A 12,100-nucleotide genomic window follows, 5' to 3' on the forward strand; every position below is an offset into this window, starting at 1 on the left:
CCCAACTCAACAGCCATCCTGAAAAGACAACTCTCTCAGAGAACGGCCTCATAAAACTTCTGGTTTGGTTGTATTAAAAAAGTGTGTTTTTTTTTTGTGGAAAAATTAGCAGCCAGGAATGGTAGAATTCTCTGGCTGAGCCAATGGTCATTGTAAGGAAATTTAATTTCCTGTTTAGTTGCTTGATGCTACAGTCTTACCGCAACAAATGCTAATTTTATTTAAAAAGAAATTAAAAAATAGAAATCCTTAAGAGAGTTCATACTTCTGTTGGCAGCAGAAACAGATCTGCACAGCATGATAAATTAAGGGCTCTTTATGGTGTCTAGTACTGTATAAAACAGGATTTGAATCACCACTGCACATTTGCAAATAGCAAGCTTTGAGAAGCAACGTGATGTTAACCATTATTCTGGCTGAAGTTAGGTTTTATACAGACCTAGACAATCCCTAAGCAACCATTACCTTATCATTCTGCTCATTATACTCATGAACTGCTTCTGCAATGAGATGCAGCCAGCGACATCCCTTGCTAAGAAAGTACGTAGAAAAATATGTATTACCTTACCTTTTCTGAAAGCTATATTGCTCCTTACAACTTGCAAAGGTAATTAATTCCTATGCTGGAGTTGCATTAGTAGGCACTCAATGGGACGAGCCACTTCAAGGCTTTTTTTTTTTTAAACTTAATTAGCAAATTACTCTAATGAGCAAGACTAAGCTCTTGTGAAAAAAATTTGGTCTTTTACCTAAGGAGTAGATATAATCTTGATCTAGGAGTTTAATAGATGCGGAGTGAGAAAGGAACTCCTGGAGAATACACAACCATATTTTCCAGAATAAGTGCATCACAACCATGAAGGAGACAAGAGATAACGCGTTATTTTAGACAGTCTGAAAATAAAAGGGTGCATAATCACCATCCAGGTGAACCTATCGAGCAAGTTCAATGCATCTGTTCTTTGAAGGAAAGACTTGAAATTGTGCAGAAGGGTTGAGATTTTAGCTATAATTTTGAGATCATTATTAATGCCAAATTGTTACCCTCTGAAAAACCACCACTTGGTCAAAACTAGTTAAAAAGATGTAGACTAAAACTCCACTAGCATTGTGCATGGCACCAGTGAAACTAAATGAGATTTTCTAGCCTTTTTTTTTTTTTTTAAATGTGGAGAGGTCCTCTGACACTTGACACTGAAAAGTGATTTTCCAGAATGCAGAAGCCTGAAGAGCATGTAAACCAACACGTATAGCTATCTCGCCAGGTAATTAGCCACAAGAGCCCAACTGGGCTTCTGCAACAATTCTGTCCATTTTTCTGTCCATCACTATCACCAGAGAAATGCTGCCTCCTTATACTACAGGATCACAGACCCACTTAGACTGGTAGAGTCAGCAAGTCTCTGGTCCAAACCTCCTGCTCAAAGGCAGGACAACATCAAATTCCCAGCATGAATTTGCTCAGAGATTTGCCCAGCTAAGTCTGGAAAACCTCCATGCTGCAGGTTCCAGAGCAGCCTGCCTCAGTGCTGTTACTTGCATTTTGAATTTTTCTTCTCTTCATACATGAAATCTCTCCTGTTTCAACAGCCATTGTCTCTTGTCCTTCTTCTGTGCACTTCAGTAAAGAGCCTTACTCAGCTCCCACAGCCTTTCCTCATCAGGCAGTTGCTCTAGCCCCCTGACCATCCTTGGTGGCTGTCCACTGGAGTTACTCCAACTTAGAATCATAGAATTATTTGAGTTAGTCAGAAGGGACCCTTAAAGCCCATCTAGTCCAACTCCCCTACAGTGAACAAAGATATATACAGCTATATCAGGTTGCTCAAAGCCCTGTCCAGTCGGACCTTGAATGTCTCCAAGGACAGGGCATCTACTACCTCTCTGGGCAACCTGTTCCAGTGCCTCACTGCCTCTAGTGATTTATATCCAATCTAAATCTCCTCTCTTTTAGTTTGAAACCATTTCCCCTTGTCCTATCACAACAGAACTAAAGAGTCTGCTAAAGAATCTGTCTCCCTTCTTTCTTAAATCCCCCTTCAGCTACTGAAAGGCTGCTCTCAGGTCTCCACAGAGCCTTCTCTTCTCCAGGCTGAACAGTCCCAGCTCTCTCACCCTGCCCTCATAGGGGAGATTTTCCATCCCTTGGATCATTTTTGTGGCCCTCCTCTGGATGCACTCCAACTCCACTTTTCTCCTGCACTGAGGACTCCACATCTGGACGCAGTATTCCAGGTGAGGCCTCACCAGCCCAGAGTAGAGGGGCAGGATCACCTCCCTCGACCTGCTGGCCACGCTTCTTTTGATGCAGCCCACGATATGGTTGGCTTTCTGTGCTGCGAGGGCACGTTGCTGGCTCATGTCCAGCTTGCCATTCACCAGTACCCCAAGCCCTTTCTAGCAGGGCTGTACTCTATCCCTACATCTTCTAGCTTGTAATGATAGCAGAGGTTGCCATGACTGAGGTGCAAGACTCTTTCCTGTGTTGTTGGGCTCAAAGCTGTTCAAAGCATCCTAGATGTCATCTAAAAAGTTCCAGGGAGAAGTGGATCAATATACTGGCTACGCTCCTGTTAATATAGACCAGGATGGTGATAGTCTTCATCTCTGTCAGGCTGCCCTGCTGGCTTACATGTAGCGGACCGTCTGTCAAGACTCACAGATACTTTTTGGAAAAATTGTTCCTATGTCATTCAGCCTGTACAAATGCAATGCAGCTTTGCAGTTGTACTTCTTGAAATCCTTGATGCTTCTGTTGGCACATCCCTCCAGTCTGTCTAAATCTCTCTGACTGATGACCTTGTTCTCAAGCATATTGTCTGGTCTCCCCAGCCTAAAGTGGTCCACAAAGTTGGTGAGCAGGTATTCTGTTTTCTTTCTCCAGTTTGTTGATAGTTCCCACAACAGACCCCTGAGAACTCATAACCAGCCTCCAGGCAAAGTATGAACCACTAATCACTACCCTTGGAGCCCAATGATCCAGCCAGTTATTAATCCATACACTAGTCTACCCACCAAGTCTGTAATGTCCCAGCCAGCACATGAGAACTGTACTGCTAAAGTCAAGGCAGATGACATCCACCACTCTCCTCTAATTCACAGATCTATTCACTTTATCATAGAAGACAATCAGTCAGTCGACAATCATTTACCTTTTGTAAATCCATGCTCATTATTCCAAGTCACTACCACCTTTAAACTTCCAGAAACAATATTTGCTGGAAACTATCTATGTCTTGAAGATGGGTGGAACATTTGCCTTTTGTAAGTTATCAGGGATCTTCTCTATATCCATGACCTTTCAAAGATGAGTGTGTAAGATTTTAGTATGACATCAGCCAGCACATTTGGATACAACCCTTCTGGTCCCATGCAGTTACATGGGCTGAGATTTCTGAAGAGATCCATGACTCAATCTTCCGTTACTGGTAGTTTCCCTCCTCCCCAAATCTGGTGGTTCAAGGCTTCAGAGAATTTGTTAGTGAAAACCAATGCAAAGAAAGCATTAAACAGCCAGTACAGCCTTACCTGTATCTGCTGTCAATAAGTCATCCAATCTATTCTGCAATGGACCATATTTTCAACATTTGTTTATTTACTAGAAGTGCAGCAGTAAGAGAGAGCTCTTCTTGCTTCTCTTGATATCCTTCGCAACTGTTAACACTAAGTGAGATTTGAATTCCTAACACCATTTATACATGTCCTCCTTTGTAGCCTGTTTTTGCTTCAATCTCTTGTGCATTGCCCAGTTGCACCAGAGGTCAGTCATAGGCTAACTGGTTAGCTAAGCCAGTGTCCTGGTACATTTACATTTCATAAGCACAGGGGTGAACTGTTCTTGTGTTAAGAAGAGGCTGTCCTTAAGGACCTGACATCTTCCTTAAGCTCATTTTTCCCACTGAACTACCATTTGCTTTTCTGTTTGCTAGGCCTCTCAAGCCAAAGCAAATAAATATGTGCTGTTTTTGCTCAGGCTTAAACTTTCAAAAGTTAATTACTTGAATTTAGGGGTTTCCAGGTACTAACAGCGTAGTGACTCCAGTCCTACTGGAAACTTGTCCTACTCAAAAAATCTCTAGACTTGTATTAAAATCTAATGCAACATACTTAAACCACTGTTACAAGAGTCCTTTACTGTTACATGTGCCTACAGACTAGCCACATCTCAGCTTGCTGAAGGTAGACTTCAACATTTCCTGCTTCCAAAGCATTGAGCTCATCACATAGCAAGGCAGATGACAGAAACAAGGGTGTGGATCTGAGACCTGTGATTAATGGCCAAGAGTGCTGGTACAAAGCAACAAATTTCTGGGACTTGAAACTGAGAAGAGAAGTCTGGAACTGAGGATGAGGAGGTCATGTCTGTGGTGCTCCAGAAGCAACAGGTAAAGTAATTGGTAGGGAACGCAGACAGGAAACTAACTCTTAATATCTTGCTGTCACTACAGCCACACAACTCTTACAGGGATTCCACTTTCCACCAGTACATGCACAAATGAACAGGTCCTAAAAGCTTATGGACTGGAGATGAACCAGGTTGGGGTCAACAAAATCTCCTTTCAGTTATGTTTTTACACAAAACAACACCAACAAAAGATATTTCAGGGAAAAAAAAATTCTATCCTGATCATTACAGTTGAGGCTACAAACTTGGAAAAGTTGTGGTCTGATCAGCCTTAAGCCCTCCCTCCTTTCTCTTCTCTTATTAATAAGTCTTATCGTACCACCTTAATTGCAGGAACTAGTTTATTATTTTTTCCCCCCACAGGGCTCATTAATATTTATATTGAGCTTCCAAAATGCTCCAGTTACACCAACTACTAAAAAAGCACATGAAGTAAATGCAATATGTATGAGAGAGTACACCACACAGAACAGCTAGAGGATGCATTTAGAACATACAAGAAAATAAATCCAATGAAAACCAGCTGCATGGCATATTCTTTCCATTTTTTTTTTTTTAAACAATCAATGTTTTGTTCAAAATCTTTGGGAGTGAGTTACACTACACTGTAGTGCAGAAAAGAGATGAAGAAAAGCAGAGGAGGAAAAAGCATTGAAGAGACTGAGGATGGCTGCTACAGTATTGAATTAATAGCAGAGTAAAAAGGTTAGGAGGAGGACCAGGTATCAGAGGACAGAAGGTAAACATAAACAGCTTCTGAATTTTAGAGTGCCCACATGCCAAAGGTCACCATGTCTGCTGGCTATCAAATAAGTGAGGTTTTCTGAGTTTGACACCATCCTAGGCTCCTTTCTGCTTTCAGAATAGTTCGAAAACCCTGACAAAGATTGTAGCCTGTTCACTGCAAATTTCCTCCAAGCAACAAACATTCTTAGTGCAGAAAGGGAAAAAACAAAATAATTAATGAATAGCTTAATGCTATCTTGGAGGTTCTTTAAGGTGTCATGGTTTTGTGATTTTCGGTTATTGGTATTCCACATCATAACATCATGTAGTGGACATACCTAGTTCTCAGAAGAGAAGGACTACTACAGTCCCCACGGTACTTTGCTCCTTTGTTACCATTTTCCAGCCAGAGGGAAAAGATAGAAGCTCGCAGTATAAAAACTTGCAGATCACGAGACCTCGTCCCTTTTTCCGCCGTCTCTCGTCTTGGCAGCACCTCGCTCTCCAGCCGTCTTATCGTCGGTAGTAGAGTAAGGCCTACCTTGACTTTGGGACATTCTCTCTCTCTGTATTGGATTTATCAGCTTAAATTGTAATTATATTGTATTATAGTGTGTTGTTTTGCATTCCGATATTTTATTTAGTAAATTAGTTTGTTTCTCCTCAGATTGTTGCCGCTGTTCTTTGCTCTCAGGGCCATCTCCCTACCCTTTTCCCCTTTCCCCTTTTCCCGGGACGTGGGCCCTTGGGTCCCCCGTCCCCTTTGTCACGGAATCGGGCCTAACACCCGTAAACCGTTGACATAAGGCATCCAAGGAAATGATCTATCAAATAAAATTGTTGAATGTGCATCATAGAAAAAATAAAGTTCCCATTGGATCAAACATACCTATAGTTTTAAAATACGATGTCCCCTACAATTGACACCCAAAATAAACAGAAACAGAATAGCAAAAGAAACCACAGCTGGGAAAACACCTTTTCCTGGCTACTACAGTTAGATAGCTAAATAGGTTAGCTACTGAAATGTGCCTTACATAATGACCCCAGGTTTCAGATTCTGGATTAAAAGAAGTGAAATGGAAGAGACGTCCTACTATCTACTGCCCAACCCTTGGGTCTAACTGTAGCCTAACTTCCAAAGAATGCTACCAGCCAGAACCAAAGGAGCCAGACTTAAAATGATCTCAGAAGCTGTTCAGACAAAGTAGTCGCCCTCCATTAAAGTAGCATTCTCTTTCCCAAAAGCAACAGCATCTCTTCTGCCAGGATGCTCCACTGCATCTTTACTATGTAGCTATCTCCTTTTCTTTCCCTGATACGTCACATATTGCTAGAAGCAGAGAGCCCCCCTGCTCCCCTGCATTTGATCATGCCTAATTACCCTACACATCCCATTAAACAAAATTGTTATTTCAGAAAACTGTGTCAGAATTGTTTCTCTGTCATGCGTATCTGCGCACAAATGTTCTTACATCATTAAGATGCGTTCCTGAGCCAGTGCTTCCTGTGTGCTCCCTAGAAAAGAGGCTTATTGAGCCAATTTCTGCAAAGCCTGATGTTCCAGTCAGCCAATTGTGTGCAGCTATTGCTACATGTTCCTAGCTTAGAAGCCTTCCCTGTACTGCACCTTTACTGCAGCCTCAGCACCATCCTTTGACAAACCAGAACACCTACCTGTCTCTTTCCTCTCCAGCTCACCATGTAACACACCTGTAAGCAAGCTCAGGAGTTAAAAACTGCCACACGTCTCAAATGCTAGAATCAATATCATTAGCCACATCCTGAATAACCTAGCACTGTATTTCCCCTCCTATTAGAACAGTTTAATGACAAAATAATCTGAATAGGCAGTAAAATATGTATGTGTGCGAGTGCGTGGCACAGTATTAAGGGAAATCAGAGCAACACAGAGGAAGATTGGAACCTTGACAAACCTGGCTCTGGTTCCTGCACAGGCTTAACTGTGCTCCCAGCTACCATTTTTGCCTGTCCTCAGATCCCAGCTGTAAGTGAGGGGGCACACCTCAGCAAGGAGTTACAAACATAAGACGACTGTGTGATGTTGCACACCTTCAGCAGTAAGCCATGTAAACAGACCAGGTAAGAAGGAACAGTATTTATTCTGGTAAAATAGGATAAAGCCTAAGTACTGAACAGGGTGAGGCAGCTGGGGTGGGGAAACAAACCAGACAGGAATGGGGAGATTCCTACCGGGAGTGAGATTCCTGTTTCATACACGACTCTTGCCTGTTATTGTTTCCTTCTTTCCCAGTCTGCATTAGAAGCAGGAAGAGAGGGAAACGGCAAGTAATTCATAACACAGTGCTAGACTTGGATTTAATCAAATCAGCTTTTGACAACTCTCCTGAACTTCCTAAAACTTCACTGCCTCAGCCATGAATTCCAGCACTTCTCTCCCCTTCCCTTCCAACCTCATGATACTTACAGCACTTCACCAATCCTGCAGGTACCTCTACTAGAATTTCCTTAATTTCTTTGCCATCCCTTTCAGCCCAGTCTTTCTTTCCTTTTTGTTCAGCCTTAGTAACACTCTTCTTTACTTCTCCAGACATGCCTTTTCTATTAAGGAGGAAAAGCTAATTAATCACCTCTCTGGGAGCTTACTTCTTTAAAAACTGCTACTTTACAGCAGTTTAATAACAAATGAGTAACATGGCTTAGACCTTGAAATTTGCTGATCAAACTGAAAACAAAGATTTCTGACATCATAGTGGCAAATAATTAAAATATAAAAAGATTAGGAGATAGATGCTAGATTAGGCTTCTGGAAGCAGATTCCAAGAAAGGCCTTTTTGATCATTGCACATTTGTGCTCTTCTCATCCTACGCAAGCCAATGATCAGGAAACACCCATACCAAGGGAGACACCTAAAGCCAATCATTAAGCTTGACACTGGGCGTGCCTTCATTAGAAGTGCTAGGTGCATGAGAGCCCCATTTAAAAAAGATATAAGATAGTAGTTTACTTGTAAAACAGTGAAGCCCTTGCCACACTTGTTGCCTAAAGCTTTCAGCAGGCTCGGAACAGAGATGATCGGGTGAGCTCTGAGGCTCCTGAAGTAAATTCTCCATTCCCCGCTTACCATCACACCGTGCTGTAAAGCCAGCCTCTCCCTAATCACTACAAGAGTTCCTACTAATGACAACAACAAGATGCAGAATTAGGATGCTTTAAGACAGACAGTACATTCCCAAGCAGAAGAGGTACTGCAGAGAGACAACATTCAAGAACTGGGCTCTTCTAGCAAAAGAATACCTTTGGTTTTGTGATTTGTTCTTTGAGATGCTATACACTAACTATTCTACAAAATGCTCACATAAGTGAGAAGTGTTGGTTTGAACAAGAACAGTCTGAGAAAAGGGTAAGTAAACTGACTTGAATTTTAAGCTGTATAAGGCTGGAAAGCAGGCATCAGTAAAGCAGGTATTAAACCAACCCTGCAGTACCATACGCATCAGGAAGACAGCTTCTCCTGCCTTCATTTTTTTTGGTTGTATTTGTACAACAGTAAATCACTCTTTGAAAACCACTCCACGCACAATTTAAGTTGATAATTCAGCTTCCCACTGGTGATTCGTACGTTGCATAGTCAACTCCAGCATCGGTTAAGATTTAAAAGGAAACTGCTACCTTTCAGACTGCTGTCCTTGATACAAACTAGAGAGCAGTTACTCCACAGTGTATGTTGTATGAGCATTCACAACTCTTGCTACAGTTTAAAATGATTGAAAACATGCAGCATCATGTCCTGAGATTACAAAATTTAACACACAAGCCAATGCCATACAACCTGTTCAATGGAGACTAAGACCTTCACAGAACTACCTTAATAAGCAATGTTGTAACTATCTATTTTTCAATACTGAGACAGTTAGAGTAACCAAATCTTACCTTCACTCCTTTGGTAATCCCATTTTTCTTACAGACTCCACTTTTTAAGATGTTATTCTGTTTCTGATGGTGATGATGATGTAGATGTCCATTACAGACAGCACTGGGATTAGCCATCTGTTTAAACTAGTCAGATTCTCAGTTCTTAAGGGTGTCTCAGGTCTTTCTACAGTAAAAAAGACAGTGGGATAAACAGATAAAGTCCTTAGTTGAGGCCTGAAAGGTATCCAACTGGTCTGTCAGGATTTTCCAGGATGAGAGGAGGAACTATCTTTTGCAATATCTGAGAAACTTAAAACTCCTTCTTCCATACACCTTCAGCTCCAGCAACCTAGAATGGAAAATGCATAGCAGAAGGTGAACTCTTAAAATCTCTGAAATACACTGCTCATTGTCGGCTATTGTATGAGCACAGCTTTTATGAGTCAACAAGACTGCTGCAGCTATCAAGAAGTGGGTGGATTCAGAGGCGGAGACACTTAAAGATATATTACCTCTTAAATACCTCCCAGTGAGGAACATTAGACTTTTTTTTCCTCTCAATTACACTCCACACAGAGCTATGCTACTCCATTTAGAGTAGAATAATACAATGTTCTGAAAATTTAAACAAAATAATCTGTAAATTTGCAAGATTCATCTTATGACAAGTACGCTGGCTGAAAAATGTAGCCTTTCACTGAGTAGTAGAATACTTTTTTTTTCTTTTATTTTTAAATCTTTTATAGGCAGTGATAGACACAAAATTAACCTTCCAAGGAAGTGGAAAGTATTTCAGTATTAAAATGAAATCTTTACGTAGAACTAGAAACAATTTATTTGGCTCCATCTTACAGATACATGCACAGGTGTTTACCACAGTGAAGTGGCCCTTTAAACTCAGTTTGGAATGCATTATGTGAAATTCCGTGCTATTACAATCAGTGAGAACCTGATTTTTTTTATAAAGTACATCAATTTAGGTTTATTACTGTACTTGAGATTTTAGTGGCAAAACATAAAAGTAAAGGCATTCCTGGCAACACGTGATAGAACCCCCTTCCTCCCAAAAATAATTAAAATTAGTATGGAGACAGATTAAAGGAAAGCTGTATGATAATATCCATTTTGGAAAACAGCAAGGATGAAAGGCTAGGAGAATAAAAATAAGTGGAGTGTTTTAGTTAGGAAAAAAAAAAAACTATGTCATCTTGGAAGCAAAATGTAAACGATATATAGAAAATGCAGCCTATACATGTAGTACACAAATGAAGGAGATTAAATGTTAAATGAACCTCTGAGAAAATACACAAGAAAACACACTGATTTTGGAAACTAGTCTTAGCCATGTATTGAATTGCTACAATGTGTTTTTCCTTTGAAGAGGTTTGCAAAGTAGAATGCCTGCATAGGTTGAGACCAAAAGTTTGCTAACACAACGGAGACCTGAACTGAACTGCATTTAAAAGGAATATCTGTGCATTTATTTCTTCTTCATTGTGTGCATTTCATACCACTTGCTGATTTGCAGAGTTTTCCATTAAGATATGTAGAAAACCTCCACAATACGTTATCTAGTAGCACAACTGAAGAAGAAATCCATCCCTTATTAGGTTTGATTTTGATCTCCTTGGAAAGAAGACTTCCACTTACATATTCCAATTAATAAGACAGTAACAGTTTTAGTCAAGAAAACATCTCCTTAACTGACCAAAAACAACAAAGAAGCAGTAAAAAAAATAAAACCCCAAGCAACATATTTTGTGTTGTAGTTAACACCAGATTCAGCTTCAGAACTCAGATTTCCTATTTTTTCTTTTTATTAATGTGTTTTTCCTAGGCAGGAATGCCCCATTTCTGTATGATTCAGTCTTTTGGAGGCTTCATTAAGGCATCTGTGAGAATAACTCAGAGAACAACTCACGTCTGTGCCTGGAAAGGAGATGGAACAATTTGGTCTGGATGCCATCTCCAAGCAATTGGAAGAGAAGAAGGTAATCAGGAGTAGTCAACATGAATCCACCAAGGGGAAATCATCCTTGACCAATATGGTCGCCTTCTATGATGTCATCACTAGCTGGGTAGATGGGGGGAGAGTAGCGGATGTTGTGTACCTTGACTTCAGTAAGGCGTTTGATACTGTCTCCCGCAACATCCTTGCTATGAAACTTAGAAAACATGGGATAGATGGGTGGACAGTGAGGTGGACTGAGAACTGGCTGACTGGCAGAGCTAAGAGTCATTAGCGGCATAGAGTCTGTTTGGAGGCCTGTAAGTTGCAGTGTTCCCCAGGAGTCAGTTCTAGGTCCGGTCTTGTTGAACATCTTCCATCAATGACTTGGATGAAGTGATAAAGTCCACCCTCAGCTAGTTTACTGATGATATAAAACTGGGATGATTGGCTGACACACCGGAAGGCTGCACTGGCATTCAACAAGACCTGGACAAACTGGAGTGTTGGGCAGAGAGGAACCTGGTGAGGTTTAATGAGAACAAGAGTAGAGTCTTGTACCTGGAGAGGAATAACTGCATGCTTCAGTACAGCTTAGGGGCTGACCTGCCAGAGAGGAGCTCTGCAGAGAAGGACCTGAGGGTCCTGGTGGACAACAGGTTGGCTATGAGCCTGCAGTGCGCTAAGAGGGCCAATGGTATTCTGGGGTGCATTAAAAAGGGTGTGGCCAGCAGGTTGAGGGAGGTTATCCCACCCCTCTACTCTGCCTTGGTAAGACCACATTTAGATATTATGTCCAGTTCCAGGCTCCTCAGTTCAAAAAATACAGGAATCTCCTAGAAGGAGTCCAGTGGAGGGCCAGAAAGATGATGAAGGGTCTGGAGCATCTCCCATATGAGAAAAGGCTGAGTAACCTGGGTTTGTTCAGCCTGGGGAAAAGAAGACTGAGAGGGGATCTGATAAATGTTTATAAATATCAAAAGGGAAGTGGAAGGCAAATGGATGAGGCTGGGCTTTTCTCAGTGGTGTGCAGCGATAGGACAAGGAGTAATGGTCTAAAACTTGAACACAGGAAGTTCCATACTAACACATGGAAGAACTTCTTTACAGTAAGGGTGACGGA

General features: G+C 41.3%; 1 protein-coding gene across 26 annotated transcripts in view; it reads right to left on the minus strand.

Moving 5' to 3' along the window:
* SPTLC3 (serine palmitoyltransferase long chain base subunit 3) overlaps window positions 1-12,100 on the minus strand; it is a 295,028-nt gene that overhangs the window by 73,294 nt on the left and 209,634 nt on the right. For 25 of the 26 annotated variants that reach the window (XM_021392178.1, XM_021392175.1, XM_021392167.1 and 22 more), the window contains one exon: window positions 9,048-9,378. In XM_021392178.1, coding sequence (XP_021247853.1) covers window positions 9,048-9,164 — 117 coding nt within the window. In that variant the 5' untranslated portion in view covers window positions 9,165-9,378. Of the gene's footprint in view, window positions 1-9,047; window positions 9,379-10,950; window positions 11,062-12,100 lie in introns of those variants that run through there. The other variant, XM_021392193.1, reaches the window with a different exon arrangement.

This window comes from Numida meleagris, chromosome 3 (assembly GCF_002078875.1).
Source record: "Numida meleagris isolate 19003 breed g44 Domestic line chromosome 3, NumMel1.0, whole genome shotgun sequence".
In the NCBI taxonomy this organism is placed as follows: Eukaryota; Metazoa; Chordata; class Aves; order Galliformes; family Numididae; genus Numida; species Numida meleagris.